This window comes from Salvia hispanica, chromosome 3 (genome assembly GCF_023119035.1).
Source record: "Salvia hispanica cultivar TCC Black 2014 chromosome 3, UniMelb_Shisp_WGS_1.0, whole genome shotgun sequence".
NCBI classification, from domain to species: Eukaryota; Viridiplantae; Streptophyta; class Magnoliopsida; order Lamiales; family Lamiaceae; genus Salvia; species Salvia hispanica.
In genome coordinates this window covers 48,101,795-48,129,142 of record NC_062967.1, presented here as the reverse complement: position 1 = coordinate 48,129,142, position 27,348 = coordinate 48,101,795, and the positions used below count along the sequence as shown (strand labels likewise).

The 27,348-nt window shown below is 32.7% G+C and overlaps 2 protein-coding genes and 2 non-coding genes across 4 annotated transcripts; 2 read left to right on the top strand and 2 right to left on the bottom strand.

Annotated features, from left to right (window-relative positions):
* The first annotated feature begins 6,384 nt into the window (after positions 1-6,384).
* LOC125217204 lies at positions 6,385-6,489 on the top strand. Its single transcript, XR_007175624.1, has one exon. It is a non-coding gene; the product is annotated as a small nucleolar RNA Z279/snoR105/snoR108 (small nucleolar RNA).
* A 3,615-nt stretch (positions 6,490-10,104) lies between these two features.
* Positions 10,105-10,210, top strand: LOC125217203. The gene has a single exon (XR_007175623.1). It is a non-coding gene; the product is annotated as a small nucleolar RNA Z279/snoR105/snoR108 (small nucleolar RNA).
* A 1,034-nt stretch (positions 10,211-11,244) lies between these two features.
* On the bottom strand, positions 11,245-15,667 carry LOC125211728 (protein ABA AND ROS SENSITIVE 1). The gene is made up of 8 exons (XM_048111636.1): positions 15,512-15,667; positions 15,137-15,309; positions 14,509-14,608; positions 13,357-13,570; positions 12,590-12,884; positions 11,916-11,991; positions 11,731-11,777; positions 11,245-11,647 (listed from the first exon to the last, which is right to left on the bottom strand). Exons 2-8 carry the CDS (start codon positions 15,226-15,228, stop codon positions 11,467-11,469), a joined length of 1,005 nt encoding a protein of 334 aa, XP_047967593.1. The 5' UTR covers positions 15,229-15,309; positions 15,512-15,667; the 3' UTR covers positions 11,245-11,466.
* A 1,015-nt stretch (positions 15,668-16,682) lies between these two features.
* Positions 16,683-20,576, bottom strand: LOC125213657 (probable methyltransferase PMT14). Its single transcript, XM_048114315.1, has 8 exons — positions 20,558-20,576; positions 20,403-20,460; positions 19,309-19,997; positions 18,958-19,168; positions 18,258-18,540; positions 17,656-18,042; positions 17,459-17,536; positions 16,683-17,115 (listed from the first exon to the last, which is right to left on the bottom strand). Exons 3-8 carry the CDS (start codon positions 19,957-19,959, stop codon positions 16,881-16,883), a joined length of 1,845 nt encoding a protein of 614 aa, XP_047970272.1. The 5' UTR covers positions 19,960-19,997; positions 20,403-20,460; positions 20,558-20,576; the 3' UTR covers positions 16,683-16,880.
* Positions 20,577-27,348: the final 6,772 nt, after the last annotated feature.

Sequence of the window (27,348 nt, the reverse complement as noted above, 5' to 3'; positions counted from 1 at the left end):
ATTTACTATATTTTTAGAGCATTTAGGATTTAAGTAAAATTAATGTGTATTTGCAAATATTTTTATTATATTTATTGTTATGACTATATAATTTTTATATGAAGTTTTATTTAGTGTGTATCACATTATTTGTTACGTGGAGTAGTTAATTATGTTTATAAATAGGTTTATAAATCAAATAAAATATCTGTGCATCGCGCAGGTGTGTTACTAGTTGCTTTAATATCCAACTAATCCATAGTAAATTAGTAATCCATATTTTAAGTGATTTATGTTGAACCATGATTTTATTTAATAGCAGTTCATTACCATTGAACTATCATTAAAATTTATGGATTATTTATTTTACTAATTAACATTTCATAATTTTATATTCACTTGATGCTCATTTAAATTTTACATATTTAACCATTATAATTAGGACTGACAATTATTAACATGACACGATAATTCGACATAAATTCGTATGAATATAATGAATTTGGCTCAAGCTTTTACTGGATTTGGGGTTCATATCGAGTCGACGCAATAAAAGTCCGATGATTTCGGGTTGGGTTTGGGTTATCATATAACAATTAGAATTATTAAACTAAAAATATTATACATTATATTACTATTATTTAGATTTAAATCGGATAAAGTTTTGATCATGTTATAACAAACTTTAACTGTGTAATCATATAATATCATGTTCTGATCGTTATCGATTTATCGTGTAGTGTCAAACTATTTGTATAGTTACTTACGGAAATGTGTTTTCAAATTTGATACTCCCTCCGTCCGCGAATAAGAATCTCGTTTTGCCATTTTTATCTGCCCACGAATAAGAGTCCCCGTTTATTATTTCTATAAACGATAAAAGGCTCCACATTCAATTTCAGGCACTCCTAAGCTAAATGATTAGAATTTCTTATCCATTTAGAATTACAAATGATTGAAAATATCAAAAAGTATGAACCACAATCTCATGTCCTTTTTGTTTGGTTTCTTTTTCATATCTCGTATCCTTCAGAGTTCAGATGCTACATATTTATACTCCAAAATTAAAGCATCAAAATTTACTCCAAAACTTTTTCACTTTCTCCGTTTATTCATCATAATAATCAATTTTTTTCTACAAACCTTTTCACTTCCTCATCAATTCATCATCATAATAATAAAAAACTATTTGACTCTCCCACTTATTACATGATTGTATGTTATTTTATAACATACGCTTTTATTTTATAACAGTTAAAGTGGAATTTACATTTTTTTTTAATTTTATACTATTATCATAATATTCATTATGCTAAGAATCATAATTCAATAGTACTTCTACTAATTTGATGTAAGAAACATATATAATCCAATAATGTAACGTTCACATCTATATTTAGTATATTAAGCTGTTACTAACATGGTTACAAAAATTAATATTAAAAAAAATCTCTTCAACTTCCTCTAATTATTATGAAAATGAATACTAATTTTAACTTCAATAATTTTATTAAAAAAATTCATGATGACATGTTTGTTATTTTCTCCAAAACTTGCCTCTATACATATATAACAAGAAAGTTTTGGGAGAAATCACAAAAATGCCATTGTAATTTATTTAAATTTATGTAATAACTTTTAGTACAAATACAGTTAGTGCAAAGTTGAAATTTTTTTGAGCAGTTACGATTTTTTACTTTAAAACATATGTTAAAATTAATGTCCTTTGACATTTCCATTAAAACAATCTTTCAATGCGACAGTTTTCAAAATAGAAGTAATGACTTTTATTATTTGCTAGAGAAAATGTTACTATATCAATACATTTAATGGGGAGTTCCAATATATTAGTACGTTATTTATGTAAATACAACTATATATAAGTGAGGAAAGTGAAAAGATTTTGAAAATGGTCAAGTGAAAAGGTTTTAAAATAAGATCCTCATATATTTGTGTGAACAATAAATAGGTATTTGATAGCTAGAAATTCATTCACTCACCCGGCCCCCGTGCCTGGCGTCGCGGCCTCCCCACAATGCATCGCGCCTCCCACCGGCACCGCTCCCCTATTTGGCTTACAAAGGTAGTATAAATGTTATAAATTGACGTTAGTCTTTGATTGCTCTTTCAACATGGAGGAAGTATTGTTCACAATGGTGCGTTGTATCCTTCTCTAACCTTTCTTTATTTTGTTTTCTCTCAATATTATGTTGTTCCATTCATACAATGTTGAAGATTTAAAATGTCATATAACATGTTCAACGCAAATATTTATCATCTATACATACATAAAATGGAGGTTTAGAGGTTTAAAACTGTTATAATTAATACTCCTTATAATGAATAGTTTCTTTTTGTGTGCACATAGGCACAATCGCAAGTTGGCAAAGTGACTTTTCTTATTGTGCATTAAATTGAGAAATTTAAGATATCTACATTTTACATCCATTAAAAAAACCTTTTGAATCATCAAATATAAATTGGGGAGTGAATAGGCAACCAACATTTAAATATTAGTAAAAAATAATAATACTGATCACCATATATGTTTCATCATCAATAACAATAGAAGAAATAAGAAGAATATGTAGATTTGAAGAATCAACTCTCATTCTACCTAATTAAGACATTAGTCTTCTCTTCATTTTACAACCAATGCTAATAAAACAAGAATATGGTCAATTGAATCGCAAAGACTTTTTTAGCAAACTATATTACACTATGAAACAAAATAAATCTCTATAAATACTTAGTAGCATTAACATAATAACTTTTTTTTAATAAAAAATTTCAACAATAACAAAATATAAAGATAAGAACTCCAAGCTAACCATAGCAAAATTTGGTTTAGAAATTAGTGTGTATTTTATGGAATTCTATAGTCATGAACTCTTGCGGATTGCGATTTTTAATATTGGACTTCTTGCACAAGTTTATACCCATAAACCCTTGCATATTGTGTTTTTTAACAGTGCAAATGCAAAATTTTGTTTGCACTGTATACAAACTCAAATATTTTTTGAAATTGCAATTAATAAAATTGGCATGAAAAATTACAGTACTAACCTTTTTGCAATTAGTAATATGCGGTAGAAAAGAGCCAAAATTCCAAAATAAAAATGGCATGAATAATTAAATTATAATTACAACTTTTTGCAATTAATGACACGGGGAAGAAAAAAGTCAAAATCTCAATTTAATTTTTCATATCATTAATTGCAAAAAGTTGTAACTGTAATTTAATTTTTCATGTCATTTTTAAATTGGGAGTTAGGCTCTTTTCTTCCGCATATTATTAATTGTTAAGAGTTGTAGTTGTATTTTTATTTTTCATGTCAGTTTTATTTTGGGATTTGACTCTTTTTTTTCCTCGTGTATTTTTAGTTCTAGAAAGTTATAATTGTAATTTAATTTTTCATGTCATTTTTACTTTAGAATTTTGACTCTTTCTTCCAAAAAGTTCTAAACCCACTACTGAAGTTGTTATGGTGGAGAGAACCATAGGCCGACGATCCAAAGCATCAACCACTGTTCTGATTTGTTTGCCTTATGTTTAATTAAAACTTGGAGTTCTTGCAAAATTTCAACCCATTTGGCATGTAAAGCGCTTAGCTTCTGGCATCGGAGGTATTTCAAAGCCTCATGATTAGAATATAATACGAACTCTCTAGGTAGGAGGTAATGACTCCAATGGTCCAATGCACAAATTATTGCATAAACTTCATTTTCATAAGTGGAGTACCTCAAAATGGTATCTTACAATTTCTCGCTAAAGAATGCTATATTGGTCATCCACCTTGGCTTAGCACGGCTCCAATGCCTGATCCCGAGGCATCACATTGGCCTCAAAAATAACAACACGTCTACGAGATGGTCGCAGGAGTGGGAGGTTGAATTGGGCATTAAAATAAAGAATTTGGTAATTAGTAGTATAACCTAAATCGATCTATATATTTTATGCTAAAACTTCTGGACTTTGTACTTTTATGGTGTGTTTATATACGTCACATGTATCTGAAAATGGATATTCTATTATATAGGTAATTGAATTAGGAGGAAAGCCAACCTTCATACAAATTTTGCAGACAACTCATTGCCTTGCCTAGGTTATGTTTTTGGCCCATGAGTCTTATGTGATGTGATGTCGATGCATGAAAATGTGATGTCGATGTTTGGTTTTGCACGAACTGGTTTATTCTGAACCGGACTGTAATTAACTAGTGTAAGATCTTTGTATCTTGTGAGATTAGTACTAGACAAAAATACGATTTGTCAGTCGACATTCATTTGGCATGAAAAATTCTAGTAACTTTTTGCAATATGCAGTAGAAAAAGAACCAAAATCTCAAAATAAAAATGGCATGAAAAATTAAATTACCGTTACAATTTTTTGCAATTAATGATATGAGGAAGAAAAGGGTCAAAATCTCAAAATAAAAATGACATGAAAAATGAAATTACTTATACAACTATTTTGCAATAATTGTATCATTAATTGTAAAAAGTCGTAACTGTAATTTATTTTTTCATATCATTTTTATTTTGGGAATTTGACTATTTTCTTTAGCATATTATTAATTGTAAAAAGTTGTAGTGGAATTTAATTTTTCATGTCAGTTTTATTTTGGGATTTTAACTCTTTTCTTTCTCATATATTATTAATTCCAAAAAGTTACTTCCTCTGTCCGCGATAGGAGTCATGTTTTTTCATTTTAGTCCATCCGCAAATAGGAGTCCCGATTCACTTTTACCATAAATGGTAATAGGGTCCCACCTTCCACTAACTCATTTCACTCACATTTAATTTAAAACTAATATAAACAAGTGAGACTCATTTTCTACTAACTTTTTTTCACCCACTTTTCTTAACATTTCTTAAAACTCGTGTCATCCATAAATAAGACTCCTAATGACGGACGAAGGAAGTATAATTGTAATTTAATTTTTCATGTCATTTTTATTTTAGAATTTTGTCTCTTTCTTCCAAAAGTTTCTAAACCCATTACTGAAATAGCTATGGTGGAGAGAACCATAGGCCGATGATCCAAAGCATCAGCCACTTTATTTGATTTGCCCGACTTATGTTTGATTAAAACTTGGAAAACTTGCAAAAATTCAACCTATTTGGCATGTCGAGCGTTGAGCTTCTGCTGGCATTGGAGGATTTCAAAGCCTCATGATCAGAATATAATACGAACTCTATCCAATGGTCCAATGCATGAATTACTGCATAAATCCCTTTTTATAAGTGGAGTATTTCAATATGGCATCTTACAATCTCGCTAAAGAATGCTATTGGGCGTCCATCTTGACTTCACACCGCTCCAACGCCTAATCCCGAGACATCATATTCGGCCTCAACTCAAGAATAACAACGCGCCTAGGAGATGGTCGCCAGGAGAGGGAGGTTGAATTGACCATTAAAATAATGAATCTGGTAATTAGTAGTATAACCTAAATTCATCTGTATATTTTATGCTAAAACTTTTGGAGTTTGTGCTTTTATGGAGTAGTAGTATATTTGTTTGTTTATATACATCATATGTATCTAAAATGGATAATGTATTACGTAATTGAATTAGGAGGAACGCCAACCTATGCCTTCAGCCTTCTTACAGATTTTGCAGACAACTCATAAGCATTGCGTTGCCTAGGTTATGTTTTGGGCCGGTGAGCCTTATGTTTTCTGGTTTAATAAAAACTTGTCATTTAACTACAAAGAAATAATGAATTTTGTAAGAAGATGAGTTCCAGAAACCGATTGTCTTATGAAAAAAATCTTGAAATTATTTGTTGCGGGTAGATTTTATGCAGGCTCAAAATTCTGAAGACTTAAATTTCTTGGCTACTTATTCTGGATTTGTAACTAAAAGCATAGACCCACACTTTGTTTTGCTGATTTATTACGGTATAGAACTATAGATGCATATGATATGGAGTAGTATAACTTCAATTGCTTTATTTACATTATGATTCTGCAGGCAAATTAATGGAAATGATGAAGGTTGGCAACATGGCTTGTCCTTCACTTAGCGCGGGTTATCAAAGTTTCTTCAACGCATTTCATGGAAAAAAAGGAGTTGTTTTAGCAAACAAATTAAGTACTACTACATTTAAGTAAGAAAATGTGTTTTACATGATTGGTGTTCGTATAATGTCGTATTAAACCAAACATATGTTTATTTTATAGTCGATTGAGGCTAATACGAACATACGATCACCCCATTTGTTTGAAATATTAGCATATGTTACATTTGATTTTGAACTAGTAGAGGAAAAAAGTATTAATAAAAATGAGATTCATTCCTCCCACATCGAGAGTGGAAGAGAGAGGGTAGTGGGAGTGATTATAAAATGGTAATGATGGTTTAGTGGAAAATCATGATCCTTCAGGCAAGTTTTGAGGGGATGTGATGAGTGGTAAATCCTCGCAAATTAAATAGGCGAGATGGGTGTCTGCTCCGCCTGTTTTACGACAATTAGGCGCTCTCACTTCAACCATCTGATCCCTCTTGTCCTGGACTTCTTTTATTTGTAAATCTATTTCCTATGTTAAGTTGTTTTTCTTACTCTTTGTTTTAATACTCTTTCACCCTACCTCTCAATATCAAAAAAGAAGACTACTTATAGACACTGCACAGCTCCACGCTGTGCATAGTTTAGTCATGTATCAAACAAACAGTCATATTAACAAATCTAATCCTTGGATGAGCACTGAATAAATGGTCAACTTCTTCAATACTATGGAACCCTCAACATTTCAATAAGTCTATCAACTTCAAACCAGATTTGAATTTTGAAGTTGGTAAAGGTTTTTCTTTAACATATCAGAGGCATTGTGCTCCATTGACACCTTTGCAATCCATGTCCATTCTCTACTGAATTGTAGTAGTATATATATGCTCGCTCCTTTCATGAAAAGTTTGGTGCTTTGCCAAACATAACACTAGAACTATCACAATTCATATAATACAAAATCTTCAAGGATACCTTTCAACCAGAAACTCTCCTTCATAGATTCTTTTTATCAATGCAATGTATTCGGCTTCAGTCATTGATTAAACCACTATTGATTATTTGATTGCAAGACTATATTTATCAGCAATCACTCAATCTAATCCAACTATTCACTTTTTTAATATTTAATTAATTTTTATCTTCTCCACATCATTAATACTCATCCAACCCAATCATATTCCTTTTTTGATAGTTTATCAATGACTATCCAACCACACCATTATATTAATACATTTTTTATTTGTTATTACACAATAAAATTTATAAAAAAATACAATAAATAACAAAACAAAAATTATAAAAATAAACAAATAAAAAAAATTACAATAATTGAAATACGAAAGTGAGAAGAAGGATTATATGAGGAGAAAAGATGAGATTTTTTTGTGCAAAACTATAGCAAATGTGGTATCTATTTATAGAGAATGAAAAATCATTACTTTTGACATAAATTTTATATTTTTTTAATATAACATATTAAAAATATAAACAATTTAAATAAAAGTATTTGTCAACCAATGAGATTGTGCCAACACAATCTCATTGGCTGACTTACTAAAGAGGCAGAGAGACCCTTGGACCTTGGTCTTTGGTGCAACCACGGTTTAGGAGAGAGAGATCCTTGTATTTTTATTTTTTTTAATCTATCAATATATAAAGAGACAGTTTTTTGGAGGCCCATGTGGCACACTTTTGGGCGGGAAAACTATCTATTGGGCAATCTAAAAGACAAATATTATTGGATAAAAATTGGTCCAATGAAATGCAGAAAAATTGGCTTCTACAAGAAGTTTAAGACATTTATATAGACAACATTAATTGAATCTGCATTTTTGTGGACTGATTTTCTGAATTTTGATTGCAGCATAGCGTGGTGCTTAGAATCCGGCGACAGATCCGACGAGAGGGTGGCAGGCTGAGGGAGACGGGGCGGTGGCAGAAAGGCGGCGGCTGGCCGAGAGGATAGGAGGGATTCGGAACGAGAGAGATGGGAGGAAAGTTGAGAAGATGAGAAAGAAGAGGAAGGAGAGAGAGAAGTACGGCGGCGGCAGCAGCAGATTCATTCAAAGATCTGATCTTTCTCGCTGGAGAATAAGAAAAAGGAGAGGAAAAGAGAAGAGTGCCGGAGTCGGGAGATGAGGGAGCTGGCGGGTGAGGTGAGCCCGGCGGCGGCTGAGGTTCGGCTGTGTGTTGAAGGGGCACAAACTGGAGGTACTACTGCGGCGACATGGAGATTGTTGTTCAGTGGGCCGACGGACAAGAGGAGTTGCCCAGCGGCTGCGGCAAGTTGGTGTTTTGCGGGTTCCACCGATTAGAGGGAGAGATAGAGAAGGAAATGAGGGAATGAAGGAAGCAGTTGGCGCTGCTCACCGGCGATGTGTGTGAGGCGGCGGCGGTTAATGGAGAGAGACGGTGAGAGAGAGTGAGAGTGGCGCATCATTAGTTTAGGGTTTCATAAAATGTGGCTGTTGTATACTAATTGGGCTCTAATTTGGGCTTTTAGTGTATGATATAATTTCAGCTGTAACATTGTAGTAGTAGTATAGATTTTATAATTAATGTTTTTATTTATTTAAATAGCATTTTAATTTGGGTGTTGAACTCTATTATTATTATTATTATACTTTAAATGGTTCTAATTTAGACTTCTAAATTATTGTATTTTGTATAATATATATTTTATAAGTTAAATTATTTTTTAATTGAATAATTTGAGTTTTAAATTTGGGTGTCATGACTATAATATTATTATGTCTTAAAAGTTTGGTTTTATTTGACTACTAAGTATTACTATTATTTATTCGTTCAAATAGGTTGGTTTTATTTGACTACACTCATATCAAATATTAAAGGGATATTGGCATCTAATATCACGAAATTTTCAAAAAGTTGAGTTTTTCCTACGAACTTTAAAATTGACAAATAATATCACGAACTTTACACCGTGTTTGTTTTTTCCCACGAATGAAAAAATTCCCACAAATAATATTATGATACAGATTTTTTTTCGTAATTTCTCGACAACAATTTTGAAAGCTTCAAGTTTTTCAATCTTTGAAGATAGTTTTTCTTGAAGCACGCCCTCCAAAATTATTCTTCAATCTATTAAAATAACATGAATTTTTTCATTCGTGGGAAAAAATAAACTCGGAGTAATGTTCATGATATTATTTGCCAATTTTAAAGTTCGTGGGAAAAACCCAACTTTTTGAAAGTTTCGTGATATTAGATGTCAATATCCCAATATTAAAATAGTATATAATCATCTGCTAAAATATGAAATGTTTCTATTCTTTTTACTTCTCAAAAATTTGGAATATGTTTATACCGAATTCAAATATGGCTAAACCAAATAATTATGAAACACCAATAAATAATGATATAAAGTGAAACTAAATTAATATCATTATCAAAAAAATAACAATATTGGTATGTCTTATTCTATTTCATCCACACATCTCCTCTTTTGTTATTTCTTTTATTTTATACTACACTCATATCAAATATTAAAATAATATATAATCATCTACTAAAGAGTGGGTCGAAAGAAGTATAATTGTACAAATAATTTTTTGTCGTTGTTTATAATATTACAAATACTTATGTTAATTACTCCCTCCGTCCCCTATTAAGAGTCACACTTTGACCGGATACAAGTTTTAAGAAATGTAAAGAAAAGTTGTTGAAAAAGGTGAGAGAGATCCTTGTATTTTTATTTTTTTAATTTACATGATGACATGGCGGTCGGTCAAAATTTACCGATAAACATGGTGTAAGCTAGTCTTCCATATCACAACCAATCTAAAATTAAAGAGTTAACATGAAATCTAATTGAGACCTTTTGTCGTATTTATAAAATAACCATAGGATTCCTTCTTCCTATCTCAAAATGCAAGTTACTACCCTTGTGAGTGTTTATAGTGAGATCATTGTAGTAATAAAATGAAAGTGTTGAGTTCATTTGTAGCAGATATAAATGAGAGGCATGCATTATTTGGTCCCACTGTCCCACATCGAGAGCGGAAGAAAGAGAGGGTATTGGGCGTGATTACAAAAGGGTAGAGATGGGTTTGGAGTAGAGCATGATCCTTCAGGCAAGTTTTGAAAGGGATGTGATGAGTGGTCAATGCTCGCAAATAAACATGCGAGAAGGGCGTCTGCCCCGCCTGTTTTTACGACAATTAGGCGCTCTCATCTTAACCAATCTGATCCCTCTTGCCCTCTTTATATTTCTTTTGCCTTTGTTCTTTTTTCAATCTGATTCCTCCTTTTACCATTTCTTTTTGAAGCTGTCCTTGTTCTCTTTCATTAACTTCTAACTTTTATAGTCACAAAATCACCAATTTTTTTTTTTTTTTAATTATCAAGTTTTACTCTTTATCCAGCCATCAGTTACTCAGTCCCACACTCAGTGTCTGAGTCGAGGTTATAGGGATTGATACGATATCAACAACAATATGATGATATAAGGCCAAGCACAGAGACACAATTTGTTAAAGATCTGCCCCACACAAACACAACTTATGTCTGTTCTGATACAACACGAACTTGATAGCAATACAACATTTTGTGTTGACACGGCATAATAATCAGTCAACATGATAAATTTCTAATTTACGTATCATAATCATTCAAATCTTTGACTCAAAGTTGACTTATACTACCTCTGTCCAAATAAATATGAAACGTTTGCTTTTCGGTCCAAAATTTTATGTAATGTTATTTGTGAGTTAAAGAAAAGAGAGGTTAAAGTAGAGATATTTTTATTTTAGAAAATATTTCATTTTTAACGAGACAATTCAAAAAGGAAAATGTTCCATTTTCAATGAGACAAAGGGAGTACTTAATTTAAATAGAAAATACCTCTAAGAAAAGTTAAATAGTACAAATTAAAATATAAATAAAATATTTAATTAGTGATAAAGAGTTATATAAACCCAATACAAAAACAATTGAAAGTTCATATCATCATAACTAATGGAATCCAATTGACCTCTGATTATTCATAAGATCCTTTCAATAGGCCAGAATCTGTTATTTTTGAAATGGGCTAACCACAATTCTAACCAACGAATTTTCAGTTATACTGTGAATTTTAGCAAAAGCATAGTTCAGAAAACTATCCCATTTCCCAGCATTTCCATCTACACCAATAGAGCTCCCCATCCAGCTATATTAATTAAAATAATAATTTTCCGATTAATCAAGTATATAAGCGAAAACTTTTCAAACCCTAAGAAACCGATCTGTTCCCTGAAAAAAGCAATTTCATCCAAAAACGAATCATAAAATCGTGATACTGTTTCCATGTAACAAATTTGTTACTACAAGATATGCTGACAAGCTTACGATTCCCTAATAACTGAAGCGATTTTTCATTCTTAAAGAGAGAGGCTGTTTTAGGCTTTTAGCATCGAAGATACATGAATGCTCATGGAGATGATCACCTGCAACGGAGAGGAAGTGTGCCTAAAAATGCTTAGCTCTCCAATCGACTTTAAAGTTCTCTTCATCCTCATCATCACTGGACGAGTCGTCGTGGCTGGAATCCTTGCGTGCGACTTCCTTACTCTTAGGAGTAATAGCAGATCTGGAAGCACTAATCTCGAGCTTCTTCCTTCTTAACATCTCAACCCTATCTACGTAGTTCCTATGAATCAAGAAGATAGCTAACATTGTTAGAGCTACATTGCAGGCTCAATAGACTTGTATCCTAATAAATAAATAATTTACCTTTGCTCAACCATCTCCTCCTCTTCAATATTTTCAGCTGCATCAAACTGTAACAGTACCAACAATAATACGTCAATGGCACAACTCATCATTGCACATAACATATGATAGGGTCGGTCAGTCTATGAATTTGACTTCAAGATATTGTATCTAGTATACTGGAGGGCGAGAGGGTGGAGGCTGACCTCTTCTTCCTCCAAACGATTATCTATCTCCTGTAAATCATCTTTAATCAATCTCTCAAACTCCTTATATTCATCCCTGCCATTTTGGTGATTAACCATATGTTAGTTAAACTGAATCGTGAAAGACATATAGTTAATGGAGATGCAAGAGCAAAACGGTGCTCTTCAACAAACAAATTCAATTAGGGAAAACCAGTATGGGTAGTTACATTCAGCATAAGTTACACATGTCGATCAAGAAATTTCTGGCACTAATTTCAGCAGAATTCTCACATAAATTGCCCAAGAAAAAGCCATCATATAGTATCCGAAGAATTAAGCAAAGAAATCCAAGACTTTTATCAAAAAAATCATGATGATATCTTAGTTTAGTACACTTAGGGCAATAATGCATCACTGCTATATAAACAATCAATGGAATTAATCAAATCAAATTTTGCGATTCCCAATAGTCAAGCCTCATTTTTCTTAGCAGGATTCAATTAAGAACATAACTACATTGTCATTTCTTCACCACAATTTACATTTGTAGATTTTGTGCTACTCCATAAAAGAAAAAACAAAAATCATGCTTAAGTAAGCAGTTACTCATGCAAAGTATATTCTAAAAGACCACCATACCATCAATCGTTAATCATAACCAGATACCGAAAACAAACCAAAACAGGACTCACTTAACATCAGGCTTGACAGGTGTGATTCCCCGTGCACGTAATTCAGCATCTTTGTCATCAAAAAATCCTGCAGGGAGTGCTCCTTTGGCTTGTTTAGATTCTAATCCAGTGGCTGGTTTTGACACCTGCCTAAAATCATTGGCAGCCTGAAGCCCCAGTTGTCCCATGTCCTCAGTTGTAGCAGTCGATGATCTGTTGATCCCATTCCCTGAGACAGAAGCCTCGGCAAGTTGGTTCTTTATATGCACGGAATCATCCACTGAATCAGGGTTTCCAAACTTCCTGGGTTCCCTTTCTAATAACAAGGAAGAAAGTCACATATAGTTTATCGGCAGAAAACATTGTTTGATCAACATAATCTAGAAAGCAATCCAATCCTCCTTTGAGAATTTAACCTGTTCTGCATCAGTTATTAGCATTAAGAATCCTTTCTCATATAAATCATATGTTACTTCATTGGTTTGCATAATATGTGGTACATAAATGATTTCGAGCAATAAAAAATTAAAACAGCTATCCATAGCTTTCAATCCAACAAAAGTAGATCTCAACTTGATGTCTTGATCAGAAGCCAGAACAGTCAAAATGTCAAAAGCTTGTACACAAAAGGTCGTGTATCCATTCAAAGTAAAATATTAAGCCTCCCCTTGGTTACAGATGTAAAGATTAAAATACAAAGATGCCAAATACAAGTATACTATTCACTTACGTTACTAATGGTCTGACACTGAAAGAGAAATCATCAAAATTCCATAATAGATACTTACCAATTTTCTGTCTCTTTGTATCATGATCATCAAAAAACCCAGGTGGCAGAGTAGATGATCGTTGTTTAGGCAAGGCAACAGAAGGTTCAGGTTTAGCATTCAAATCTCTGGATGACTCAGGTTTAGGCTTTGGTAAATCTTTAGCAGACTCAGATTTAGCATTATTTGCCCGATTTTTTGCAGCAGCACCACTGGCTTTGTACTTTTCAACAGCCTGAACAAGGAGAGAAACGATGAAGGATAATTCAAGTGAAAGTAACTAGTACTAGTATATTTTAATAATAAAAGGCATCACTTCTAAAGGCCCAGAAACTATGAAAAGTAAGACAGAAATATGCAAATTATTGCAAGCTGATTGTTCTCAGGCAATATTAAATCGAAATGCAACTGCAAAGTTGTGTAAGAGATGAAATATTGATTTCTATATCCCGTATGAAATAGTGTGCATAGAAGGTTTGGAACAAAATCAAATCACATAGAAGTTGACATCCTAATGGATGATGAAGTGAGTACATGGGATTGAAGATTTTCAACCATTACTCTTGCATGGTGAAAAAATAAAAGAGGGACCGAGCTTCCTCGAGAGATGTAGAACAAAAAAGAACTATGTAATTGTCTTCCATTTCTCATCCTCCAGTGGACAAGTCAAACCTTAATCAACTTAAGACCTAGTATTACACAAGAAACATCAAACACTACCCAACAAAACCTTTAAACCATAAAAGTATCTCAATGCTCCAATATTATGTCCATAAATCCACAAACCAGATACTGAGTTCCACATAAGACGTTCACACTTTCTACCTTTTTACCCTTGAAATGGTGCTTTGAGGATCAATATCTCATAAAGATTATTCACTAATTCATTTCATGAAGCATAACTTGCTTTGCCAATATATAAAATGGCAAGTACAAAGTTAAGAACATCGATAATGCATGTTGATGCCATACGATATTACGGGGGGCAAGCTAGAAGCACACATCATGCTTATATCCCTATAAGACGAATGGTTATTGTTAGCAGAAACATGCAAACTTCACTGAACCAATGACCCGGCACGGTGCCCCCTCTCTTATGACACTCATACTTTCAGCTCAACTAAAATTTTTTATATTATTAATTCATCAAAACTTTATATCACAATAGTTTACCTCGTGATGCTTGCGAGATGCTTGATGTGCAGGCCAAAGCTGCTCAGATTTGACAACCACATCACAGACTCTACATATGGGTTGATCATGTTCATTATACCTGCATTACAAATGGCAAAGGACGTCATTTTAGGGAAATTAATAAAAAAAGCGTATATATATTTTGTAACCCAAAGTTCATAATCACTTAAAAGCAGTTTCAATCAAAATATTCCCAACAAACTATGAAAAATCCACAATGACTTTACTCTGCAAACAGAAACAAAGGACCCGAATGCAAGCTCACCAAAAAATTTCAACTTTCTCTCAACACAATAAGTTAGTACGTAACTCTGCATCACTAAAATTCACAAATCATAGATTTCACAATTTCACCTGATCCTCATGCTCGAGATCAAAATGCAATTAGACAAACACTGTAAAAATAAGTACTCCACTACCACTGAATCTATTAAGTGTCTAAAGTTCTTCATATTCTTAAATAACTAAACAAACAACATAGTTGCAATTTTGAAGAAGTGAAAAATAATCCAGGGCTTGATGACAAAAGTACTTGATTTATCAACAACTAACCCACGCATTAAAATTACACAACCAAACCCGCATTCAAATCAAGCAGACGCAATACCTTACAAGGGGAGAATCAATCCGCTGCTTTTCCTTTTTTTGAGCGCTCAACTTCGCTCGAAACGATGCTTTCTGCTTCGCTTTTGCATCCATTCCAAATAATTCTCTCCTTTCACCAAACACTCAGTGCAATACAATACTAGCGTCAAGTTTCACGTTAGGTCTCTGGTTTCCCTGCCAAGAACAATCCTAGTATCACATTTTCTATCCAAAGGTTTTGCAGCTTTCTGTATGTTAGCTCTTCTCAATAGGTTGATACCGCCATTTTTGTGACGGCAGAAAAGCGTAGCAATCCAAGATCAATTTGAAATTAAAATTGTACCCTTTGGAACTAAGATGTTAGACTTGGTTTTCTGTAAATAATTAAATAACTTACTGATTAACAGCAGAGAGAGAAGAGCACACTCGGAATCGTCGGAAGAAATTAAGACGAAGAATGAGAAGACTGCCGGAAATGGAAGAAGAAAGAAAAAGGGGGGTTTTACGATTTTGATTGCAGACAGGCCTTGCCTAATTTCGAAGATGCAGCCAATTTTAGTATCGGGCCTCTAATAATTTAAACTTGGTTGATTCTAGCAATAAATATATTTGTATTATATTATTAGAATCTAAAAATATACTACTACTACATAAAACTTCTGTATTGATCGATTCTAATGATATTTGATTATTAGATTTTTGGATTCAATTTTTTATATTTTTATATATTTTTAAGCTGTTAAAATTTTCGTGTCGGATCAGATTTTATAATTTTGAATTTTCGAATTCGGACTCTCAGACCATTCAGATCGAATCATTTTCTTTTTTCATAGATTTTAGATTTTTGGATTGGATCGGAGTTGACAAAAATCCGATGTGAAATTTGAATAATCACCATTAATTATAAATCTGAGTAAATAATTAAACTACTTAATATAAGTAAATAATCTTCATTGCAACAACCCCTACTAGTACCACACCGCTCACATTGGCACTGCGGGTGTTGTAGCGAAGGCGGGACGCAATCGCTAAGAGAGGTATAATACCAACTACCAAGTGTGATATGACACTTCGTCACTAACCATTTAAAATTTGAAAATTAGTTGTTTATATTTTTATTCAGCTTTTCATTTATAAATACACTATCACATAACATTGGACGATCACAATTTATCTTCATTTACAGTTTTCATTCTAAAATTCGATAGTTCTGATGTCAAAGAGATTGTTGTTCATTTGATGTTATCCGTTGATGGTATGGTGGAAAGATGGATGTGATGCATGCATATCAAAATGGAAGCAAGCCGTCGAAGAAATCTAAGCATATTAAGATTGTAATTCAAAATTAGGCTCACAAATGACATTGTTTTTAGAAAATACCAGTGGATGCACGTATATTTCTTGACATGCCATAATGTAAAATTGTTGGGTAACCAAGTCTAAGTTTTTTGGAAAATATCAAATTTAGCCCTAAGTTAGAATAATTTTTATCAGATAGCATCATATAGGTGTGTTTCAACTTTAAAAACAATTGAAAGTTCTCAATCATGAAAAGATGATCGCACCAGTAAATAAGTAACTTCTCTTATTTGTCCATTAACTTGAAACAAATATAGATACAATTGCTGAATACAAAATATGGTGCACCCTCCAAGTTGATAGTGTTAAATTAAGTAAATAAAACAAAATTCATTGAGTAAATAATTGCTAAGATTTACTTTAAGTGTGTCTTTCTCTCCTGAAGATAGCAATATAACAGCATAACCTCATTGATCAGTAGAATTGGAGGCAGCAGCTGCCACCCAATATTGTTTCATTGCAATCAGTATCTTCTGAGGAACAAGAGGGCCATCTTCATGATCCACCATTTTTAAATCCCATCTCATCCCTCCCGCGATCTTCATCACCTTGTTTATCACGTCCACTTCATCCCGAACGATCACCATCCCTTCCGGCCTCAAAATCCGGTCCATTTCTAGGAGTATGTCTTCAAATTCACACCTACATTGTTCACAACTGCTTTCAGTATGCTGCATATCACACACACACATGCGCACGCACATGCCAATTTTCAATCGAGAGATAGATGTTCGAGCAAAAAATTCAAGTGTGAAGGAAACTAGCCGTGACTCATGAGTGTGAGACAACCAATTTTATCCAATCAAGACTAAGATCACAAAAACTTGTGTCACATTGTAAGAGGGGTCGAAATTTTATTAACAGGAAACTGCCCTATATTTCTCGTACGACATGATATACGTGAAGATTACTTAGGAGTGAGTGAGCATGCTCAAGGATATGTTTTCCCTTTAACTTCGATTCATGAAATTACTGAATTGCTTACTTGTTATCGTATAATTTGAATAAGCCGCTGGCGTGAATGAGGTCATACGTCCTTGGATAAGTAGAGAATCCTTCACACCTAAAATACAAAAGAAAAAACATATCATTGGCTTCAACTCAATGATTCTTATGGAAAGATAAAAATCGCCCATTTTTTGGAAAAATGCTGATAAGCGAGAAAAAGGTGGACGGAGATACCAATCGTGATACATGCCGATCAATCCTCTCTCGTAGATGACGCCTAGAGTTTTTTCAGCAATTATCGGAACAACATTCATCACCCAAAGCTTTGATGACTCCAAGGCCGCAGCAAAGCCTCCGAGGCCAGCATTCATATCCATAATGTTTCTGTATCTTGTGGTGCCGAGCAATCTAATACTCCTTTTGTAAGCTGCAACGTGCTTTTTCCAAAGCTTGCTGTCCTCTTCGTACGATTCCGGTGTGACCCCAGGAACTTCACCATTGCGTACCCGAGGTGGAACATCATAAAGCCGAGCTGGAAACTTCTTCAACTCTCCTCCCGCTACTTCAGTAGGACTCTCCACCTCTGGGAAGGGAGTTACACACGTCTCCATTTTCTTATACCTTGAGAATCATGACGGGGAAGTAGAAAAGAAAACAAAAGAAGTTCAGTAAACACTCATATCATAAAAACACAATTAAAATGAAGCATATCACACATTCTTATCAGTGTAAGGATGCAGCAGATGAAGCGTTAGGCGCATCATAAAGCTACATTAGGGAGAAATAAAACAACCATCAAATGGAGAGGTAAAAAGTTCATGATATGATTAACTAACCACAAGTCGTCGTCATCTGAGGCTTCACAATAGTTAGCCGATTTTCTTTTGCAAGACTTGGCATTGATCTTCTTCCTAAAGATAGCAATATCCCCCTTCTCATACTTCTTCTCCCAGCAAAGGCTTTTGGCCAAATCTTCAATTCTTGTTTGTTCGGCCTCCAAATCTTCTTTTGTCCTTTTCCACGTCTTATAGTATGTCTTCCAATTGATCGGAGGACCAGACAAGACCCAGTATCCACCAGGTCTAAGAACCCGATCAACTTCCTTCAAGTACATGCCATCTACATATTGCAAAACAAATCAGCTTTGACAAAAGAAATTACTGCTCCGTCCACAACCTTTTTGCCATTGTAGATTGGAAGTTTGGAACCTAAGAGGTGTTTTTTGATGATTTACAGATTAAGATATCTTTGTGAAAGCTTACAGTCTCCGAAAATTTCTCAGCAGCAAGTTATAGAAATCATTCTTAATCCACCTTGGAATTGTTATTTAAAAGTGTTTATATGCATGTTACGAAGAATGTAACTCATAGCTACTAAAAGACATTTTCCAGTCTCCATTTTACAAAATATTTGCTTGATCATGTGAAATACTTTTGCTTCACAATTACCAAATATTCAAAGATAATAGTATTTCCTAATAATATAATACTATCATAGAAGCTAAAATATTTTAAGAACACCTGGTTTGTGGCATACCATTGGAAGCCCATTGTATTAAGCACCTCGAACATTGTGCCATATCAAATGATCGGGGCGGGTAAGGAAGTTTTATGGAACCAAGCACCCCAATAATTGCTGGCACGCCTCGCTCCAAAGCAAACTGCACCTGGGCCTCGTGGTTGTCCCTTGGTGCAAACGACATTGGCAGCACGTTTCTCTTCAGCATATAAGCACCCCAGCTAGCAACCTAATTGAAACAAAACTGATATCAATGAACTCATTGTAAACCATGAAAACCTTATCAAGGCCTAGAAATAGTCATCATCTAAGATTATGAGTTAATAAAACGTGACATAAAAGTAAAACAAAGGGGAAAATAGAGCATACTCCGCAACCGGTGTCCAGAGCAGTTCTGACTGTGCCATCAGCTATTGGAATGACTCGTGCAAGCTCATCGATATATGCATCCGCCCCTTGAGGAAACATCGTCCCACCTCCTGGAAATTTGAATACATTACCCTGATACTCAACCCAGTTCTGGTTAGCCTTCTCCACCGTCAAGCTCTTAAAAGGAACATTAGAGTAATAAACATAGTCACGGCTCTTTGGCCAAGGGAAAGGGGTCGTGTATCCATTGGGCGCTGGGATCAAGCAGTGCAATTTCTCCTCCTGCGGCGGGCAATGCCTTTCTCGATAAATCATGTTCTCCCTAGGGAATTTCATGGCCCGGTCTTGCTCTTGGCAAGGCGTGTAGTCAGTGAACTTAGCATCACATGGCTCAAACACTTTGGCTTTGGGCTCGGATGATTCGACAAAAGCCACATACTTATGGTGGCTCTCGAAGTCCAGAGACGGGGAGATATTGCAGTTCACCTGCTGCTTATTCATCTCCATAGCGTAGCCATCGCCTTTACCAAAACCACTCTTCTGCCACACTCCCAACAAGTAAAAGAAGCAACAGAGAGCGATGATAATGAAAATGGAAATCCGACTCCTCCCTTTACTGCCCGAAGAATGAACCTTTGGTGTTGTTGCCATGTTTTTGCTCAGGACAGCATCAAGAAACTACCTAGTCCCTAACATTATGCAACAGATCAACAGAGTAACTTAGTGAACTGAATCAACTACAAGGATTTAAACAAAATTGATAAGCTTTTGGATCATGATCCAGCTTTAATTCGACTTTAAAACTGCAAAAACCTCAAATCATCTAGAGTGGCTGCTCAAATACAGAATAAACAACAATCCAAGCATGTAAAATATTGATTAGATTAGATCTGAGTTCGAAAAATGCATTCTTGAACAAGAAAAGTAACTGAAAAATCACTGTTGCTGTAAAAGCTAAACTAGAACAAGCCTAGTTCAAAAAGGCCCAAGCAAATCCCAATCAGATCGGAAAATCAAATGGGAATCAAAGCAAGAAAGTGAATTTAAAGACAGCTTTTTATCAAGAATTTGGTTAAGCTCAAAATTGCAAGTACCTGAAAACAAGCAAGAGGTCCCCCTCTTTCCCTCTGTGTGTAAGTCTGTAAGCTGAAGCTGAGAAAGATATTTTTAGCATAAAAACACACTAACTCACTCACTCACACGCAGAAGAAGAGAAGTGCGATTACAGAGAGGCTAGTAGGGACACTACCTTGTTAAGTAGAGCAACGAATTGGCGGTCTGTGGGGCACACTCTTCTGCCCCATTCATAATTGTATTTCAAGATTTGAACTTTTTTTTGTTTTAAACTCACCGACGCTGCAATTGTAAGGGTGGATTCTTTTAGAATAAATTTATTAATGAAATGTACATATACAGTAAATTAAGGATGGATTTTATGATAATGTACGAGTGTGTGGATTAATTACACTAACAGATCAAAAGAATTAGAAGGATGACCTCATAGGCCAATACGTACGGAAAATTACACACTGATTTTGGTTTGATATCATGTCAAATTCCTGCAGACCATATCTATGTATTGATTACCTGTTTTTTTTTTTTTTTTTTTTTTTTTTTTTTTTTATTCCCCTGTTATTACAAAAGGATCTAATATTCTTTTTGGCTGAGGATTTTAGTTAAACATATTCAATCACATACTGCAAAATACTATTCATAGTCATTTTTCGGTAGAATAAGTTAAATCAAAATAACAATACTTTTAATTAATAATCAAATATTGGATATCGTAAAGATGAAAAAATAATTATGTGAAAGGTATCTCATATTATTTGTAATTTTGCATTAAGCTGAAAGATCAATATTACATTCGATAGTGGTACAAATTAATATTACGTCGAGCTAACAATTAAATAGGACTCAAATTAAAGAGTAGTTAGCTTAATGAATAAGTTTGAGCTTATTAAAGTTTAATTAAAGATCGAGTCGAGATACACGCAAATCTATCATACGGTTGAAAGATTGTTGACAACTGATATAAATTTTTGGTGATGGGATCGCTCAAGACCAACTAAACTCGTCTATGATGCCATCGTCTATTAAAACAAAAAAAAATCTATATAAATTTATTGAAACAAAGGTACATGGACATTGGGATGTATTTTGCAAATTATATAAAAATAAAATTGAATTCATAAATGAAGGGAAACGTTTCGTTCGATCGGATGAAGTATAACTATCCCAATAAATATCTAAATTAGGTGAGATGTAATTCAAATCCATAATTGAATGCATAGCTATTTGAGGTGAAAGCCTTAGTGGGGACCCTTCAACAAGGCTATGGTGCACTACACATTAATTGTCCTTGCCGACATAGTAATTTTCCAACATGGGAATTGTGGTAACTAATGATTGAATTTCTTAATAAAGTCTAATGTGATGGACACATGGATTATGAAACCACTAAACTTTGATCTTACTTTAAGAAATAGTAGTATTTGCTATTTGAGGGAGGAATATTTAGAAATTTTGCCCTCCATGGAATTTGATGTAATTAGAATCCATCCAGCCATCATAACATTTATAAGTATATTTCATTAATGTAAGATCAGAATTCAAAAAACGGTGATGTAATTTATCTTCGATACATAACTGATTATGTCATAAAATTAGTGGACAATGAAATTTTAGTTAAATTTTCACGATGTAATTGTTTATATTTAGTCATTTTTTGTTTTTTGTATCCGCTCTTTACATATGATATTTAACCTAAGACATTAAATAAGTATCCCATCATCCATTAGAAATCAATTATTTTTTCATTTTAGTCATTCAGCTCTACTTTTGGGTTTTAGCTATAAGTTTAATAATCTGAATCCTACTTTTAATATTCGTGCCAACCCATCAAGCTAAAAATCTTATTAACAAATTTGACATGTACTATAAATTTAATTTATTAAAAAGAAGTAGATCGTTTTCTTCCAATAAATATACTCGACCGTATATCGTACGTAAGTAAAACTAACAGCGACCCATGAAAAATCAACATGCCCTTTTCTTTCTACTTCTATACTTTTCATTAACAGTTGGATTTAAAAATGAGCCAAATCCAGCGATTAATAGTATAACTATCTAAAATTAAATCAATGCATTAGATTAATTGTGATGTTTGGAAACTCTTGAGGCTATTTTTTATTTGGCCCAATAAACTCAGATTTTAGGGCCCGAAAGAGTTCTGGGCTTTCAATTGGAATTTGTTTATTGGCGTAGGTAATTATTAGTCGGACCTTAGAAGATTGAATGGGCCTAGAAATATGCATACGAACACCCTAAGGCCTAAACGTATATACTTACTTAAATTGTTTATTTATAAGAATAGCTAATTCAATGAATTCACTTAAGTACAAGTTTTCAAGTTCACCAATAAAACAATAATAACAAAAATTACCTAATAAATTAAATTTATTTATAAATCCAATCCCGGTCAACAATCTGGGTGCCAAATTATTGACCTGGGTTAGATTTTAAAATATCAATTTATCAGATATTCCTATATTTTACAACTTCTGATTTGTTGACTCATATACTTAATTATTTGTTATAAAAATTTATATTTGATCGTAAATTTGATCTGTGAAACTGCCAAATTCAATTACTACTAATTACAGTAGATTAATTGTGTCACTAAATTTAGAGGAAAATTTTGAATGAGGACATACTTTATTTGAAGACCACCCATCTAATTTTTAAGTGGCCAACAAATTGAGAAGCTGCTCTTATATTTGGGTTTGAGAATCAAATTATTTGCCCCTTTTAATTCGGTTAGCTGTAATTGGCGTGAAAAGGGTTTAATAAAGAATCACTTTATTGTTGACAACATTAACAAGGATTTAATATCTAACTGAAAAGGAAGATATTTAACTAAATACTACTAGTACTAAATAGTATACTGAATATGTGGATCACACATTTTTTCTCTCTAGTTTTATTCTCCAAGTACTCATTTCAACACATATTAATTATTATAAATCTTTAAATATTGGGATGGAAGGATCGTAATAAGAGACTTGCCAATTAAAAGATTTATTTTGGTTAACTGTGAATTAGTGAAAGTGTTAGAAAAAAGTAAATAAATGTTCTACATAGTATATACTCCTAATTATTATATTTTTCCATTTGTATAGCAATTAATTAGGTGCGGTAGTACTGCACTGAATTATAAAATATCATATGCAAAAGTTTAATAATAGTAATAGTGTATTATAATTAAGCACGATATGTAGTTTAGAATGTATAATAATTGTTAATGAGTTTGGGGGCGTGACAAGAAGAGAGGGTAAAGATCACATGATAGGTAAAGTAAAAACAATAATCAGAAAGATCACTTATGACAAAGCACCAAATCCATGTTAATTTGTTATGGATTAGAAGATGAGCCTTTCAAAAAAGAAAGGATTAGGAGATGTTATTATATATATTATCGAATTAAGATGTAGCCAGTTTCCTTTTAGAAACCCAAAAGTAATGAACCTTTTTCTTGATGAATAAGGATAAATCTAATTTATCATTCAAAAATAGCTGGAAATCCATATTTTATGATGTTTATCTCTGCTTTATCTTTTCATTTGTAAATACATATCCTTAATTTTTCTTACATTTTAATGTAATAAGACTTTAATTAGGGTTACACTAACATACTCATAGAAGACACTATAAGGATATCTAATAATAATAAGTAAAAGGATATTGCCTGACCCTTTTATTGGTGCCATATATACGCCAAACTTAAGGGCAATTTTGTTAATACTTTAGCAACTTGTAGTATTATAATTTGAAAATGTGATTGTGCAGTGACCTAACCAAATGATTATAATTTGTCCCCTCTTGAGAGTGTGAAGAGCTACACAATTGGTGTATAGCACCATAAATTTTAAAATAATTAAATAATTACTGAAAAAAAATATTAATTAGGTCATGTTTCCTTTATGGTAAAAAGCAGTATCCATAAATAGATTTGCTGATCAAGTACAGCTATCTAGCCAACACGCTTAATTTTATAAAACTGGATTATCCACTAATCACAATACTATAGTATATATAATTAATATGTAGAGTCATTTTACACTTTCTATTCATCATTCTTAATGTTTATGTTACGTCTGCATATTGCCATAAGCTGCACCAAAGTACACCACTTATTCCAGTTTCCTTGTTTTCAAATTTTTATCGAGTTTCCTATTAAATAGGTTTACTTATTAATTTATTATTCGTTTGACTATAGTATTTTATAAATGGATATATACTTGCGTGCATCCATATGTACAGTTCGTTTTATCTAGTTAATGAAAAATTCTAGAGACGTACTGACATGTTTCAAATTAGAAATCTATAAAATTTAATTGAACTTTAATAGTTCTAATTACATTTAATTATGGTGAGTACATTCGGATTTATACAAGTTTTTTGCGTCAATTACTTTTCTTCATCAATTTGAAGAATTGTATGGTAATCTAATTTTTAAAGGAATACATCCACATTTCAATTATTAATTTTGTATTTTAGGCGAGATATATATAATATATATTGCTACTAGAATGTGGACAAAAATGATGAGATGTACACGTGGCGGTACACGTGGTTGTGATGATCATATGCTATATATGGATCTTGGAGAATGTTTAATCATCCCAATAGGAATGCAATTTGCCAAAGATTGAACTATCATACATTGGTAGAAAGGTGATTGTTGGTCTCGAAGTAGGAGACTACATTTGTATGTATAAAAGATGGAGTACAGCTCATTAATACTTGATTGAAGTTTCATTAAATGCTTTGAGAACTAAAAAGTAATATTGAGTAATATTGTTTTTCATCGATTGAATCTTATAATTAAGAATGTTGTCATGGTTAATTTATTCATCGAAGCTTGGATTTGGTTGTTATAATAAAAGACTTTTTGTGCATGATCAACTCAATTAAGATTAATTAAATCATAGTCATAAGTATCCTATTTTAAATGTTGATACCAAATCGGAATTAGTGATCGAAAACTTGAACTATATTAAGACCAGAGAGACTAGAAAAACGGGACACTCTAAAATCATGAATACTGGTACGTCAACTTCACTTTCTTGCTATTCGCATAGAGGTTGATTTACACATAAATCTGGATAGTAGTTGGAGCTTATACTGTGATCTTAATTTGTTGTCGGCGATTCCTTTTATCATGTTCTATTAATTGTTGCTTTACTTACATTTATGTTTTACTAGCTAGAGTATGTGGTTTATATGGTTTCATATTTTATTTTATTGAACATTTGTCTTACAAAATGATTTGAACATTTTGTTTATTATTAAAAATTTGAAAATATATAACTATATTAGCAAAACAATGTCTACATATTTCAAATTCAAAGCTAACAATATAAACAAATTCAATGAATCCAAAAAATAATCCTCTTAAATTTCTCGTTTCTTCTTTAATTTCGATTTACAATATTAATATGTGAACTATGTTAATAATATAAAAAAAGTTACATCAATTAAAGCTAACATAAAAATTATATACACCAAATCGCTCTTTAATTATTTGTAACATTGAAAGCTAGAACACCTATAATTCAACTTAAGGGGACTAGACTCAACTTGGAAATTACAATTGACGTGTAGAGCACTATAATTCCAATCTTATTAGGTGTTTGTTATCATAGAACAAATGGCTTCCTAAAGAATAAAAAACTACTTATAATTAGGTACTTTTGCCAACATTTCTTTTAATGTTGAATTAAGTAAAACACAAGTGACACCGTCTTTATTACTTTTTCCTTCCATCAATTATTCATCATTCAAACAACAAATTTTGTGATCTCATTGTGGGATCAATCATTTTTCTTTATCCTTTGGCCTCACTGTAATAGGCAAAGTTACTAAACAAATTACAACCTATTTTTTCCGTCCAATACCATTCATTAACAACTCATATCATACGTATTCCTCATTCCTCAATAAAGAGATGCACCTAATATCTTTAGTACAATTGAAAGTGATAAGAGTAAACCCTTTTTCACTTTTATTTATTTGCAATTTTCGAACTAAATTTTTTTTATATCAATATTCTTGACCCCAAGCAATTTTTTTAACTTGAATTCAAAGGTGATAAAAGGTCAATTTTCTCCTATCGTTTGGAGCGTTTATTCAAAAATATCACATCGTTTAACTAATTACCATTTGATATACATTGTTTCATTTTTTAGAATAAAATTATCTATAACAAATTTTCGGCGATCCGAATATTAATATGAAAGAAAATTATTTTACACGTCGAGTATCCAAACTACATATCCCAAAATTACACATCGATTAGTCAATGAACATATAGTTTCACATGTCAAGTCGATATTTCAACTGCTGAAATATTTTCGTTGGACGTTTTTATTCCAAAAAATGAAACGACAAGTATTAAATGGTAATTGCCTAAAAGGTGGGTCATTTTTGGGTAAACGCTCAAATGATGAGACTTTGGACCCTTTACTCAATTCGAACTGGTAATTAGAGATGGTGAAGTTCGGATGTGTGCTTTTCTTGTTTTACAATTGTTCTTGGTTGCTTTTTTGGGGTGTGTTGGTGCTTGGAGTGCTTTTTGGTGTTGTTTTGGTTGTTCTTTTGGTGTTCCTCTTGATAGGTTATGTGAAATCTTTAGCTTGCAGGTGTTCAGATTCTGGCTTAGTGTTGTTTTTTGCTTTTATGCTTTTTGTCAATTGTTGTTTTTATTGTCTTAATATGTTGGTCTTTTGAGCCTTAAATTTGTAAGTTCGATCTTTTCTTGCCATTTTTTGTTTTGAGCTTTTGCATAAAAAAAATAGAGATGATTGATCATTTACTCTCACTTAATGAAGGATTAATTGAATAATGAAAGCCTAATGATTACTCAAATAACAAAGTTTAATGGTGGCATGACACTAAATAGAAAAATTAGGACATTTAGGTTGTAAAAAATAGACGAGCTTTCATGAGATTGCAACTGGTAGCATTATAAGTTATTGG

What these genes read in the sequence shown, in the direction of transcription:
- LOC125213657 (XM_048114315.1), bottom strand. Translation starts at nt 19,959, where the DNA reads ATGGCAACAACACCAAAGGTTCATTCTTCGGGCAGTAAAGGGAGGAGT. An exon ending in AATACAATGGGCTTCCAATG is followed by an intron (nt 18,541 to 18,957) that starts GTATGCCACAAA and finishes TGCAATATGTAG; the next exon opens with ATGGCATGTACTTGAAGGAA. An exon ending in TCAGATGACGACGACTTGTG is followed by an intron (nt 18,043 to 18,257) that starts GTTAGTTAATCA and finishes ATGATTCTCAAG; the next exon opens with GTATAAGAAAATGGAGACGT.
- LOC125211728 (XM_048111636.1), bottom strand. Translation starts at nt 15,228, where the DNA reads ATGGATGCAAAAGCGAAGCAGAAAGCATCGTTTCGAGCGAAGTTGAGC. An exon ending in ATTGATTCTCCCCTTGTAAG is followed by an intron (nt 14,609 to 15,136) that starts GTATTGCGTCTG and finishes TTTGTAATGCAG; the next exon opens with GTATAATGAACATGATCAAC. An exon ending in CATCTCGCAAGCATCACGAG is followed by an intron (nt 13,571 to 14,508) that starts GTAAACTATTGT and finishes CTCCTTGTTCAG; the next exon opens with GCTGTTGAAAAGTACAAAGC.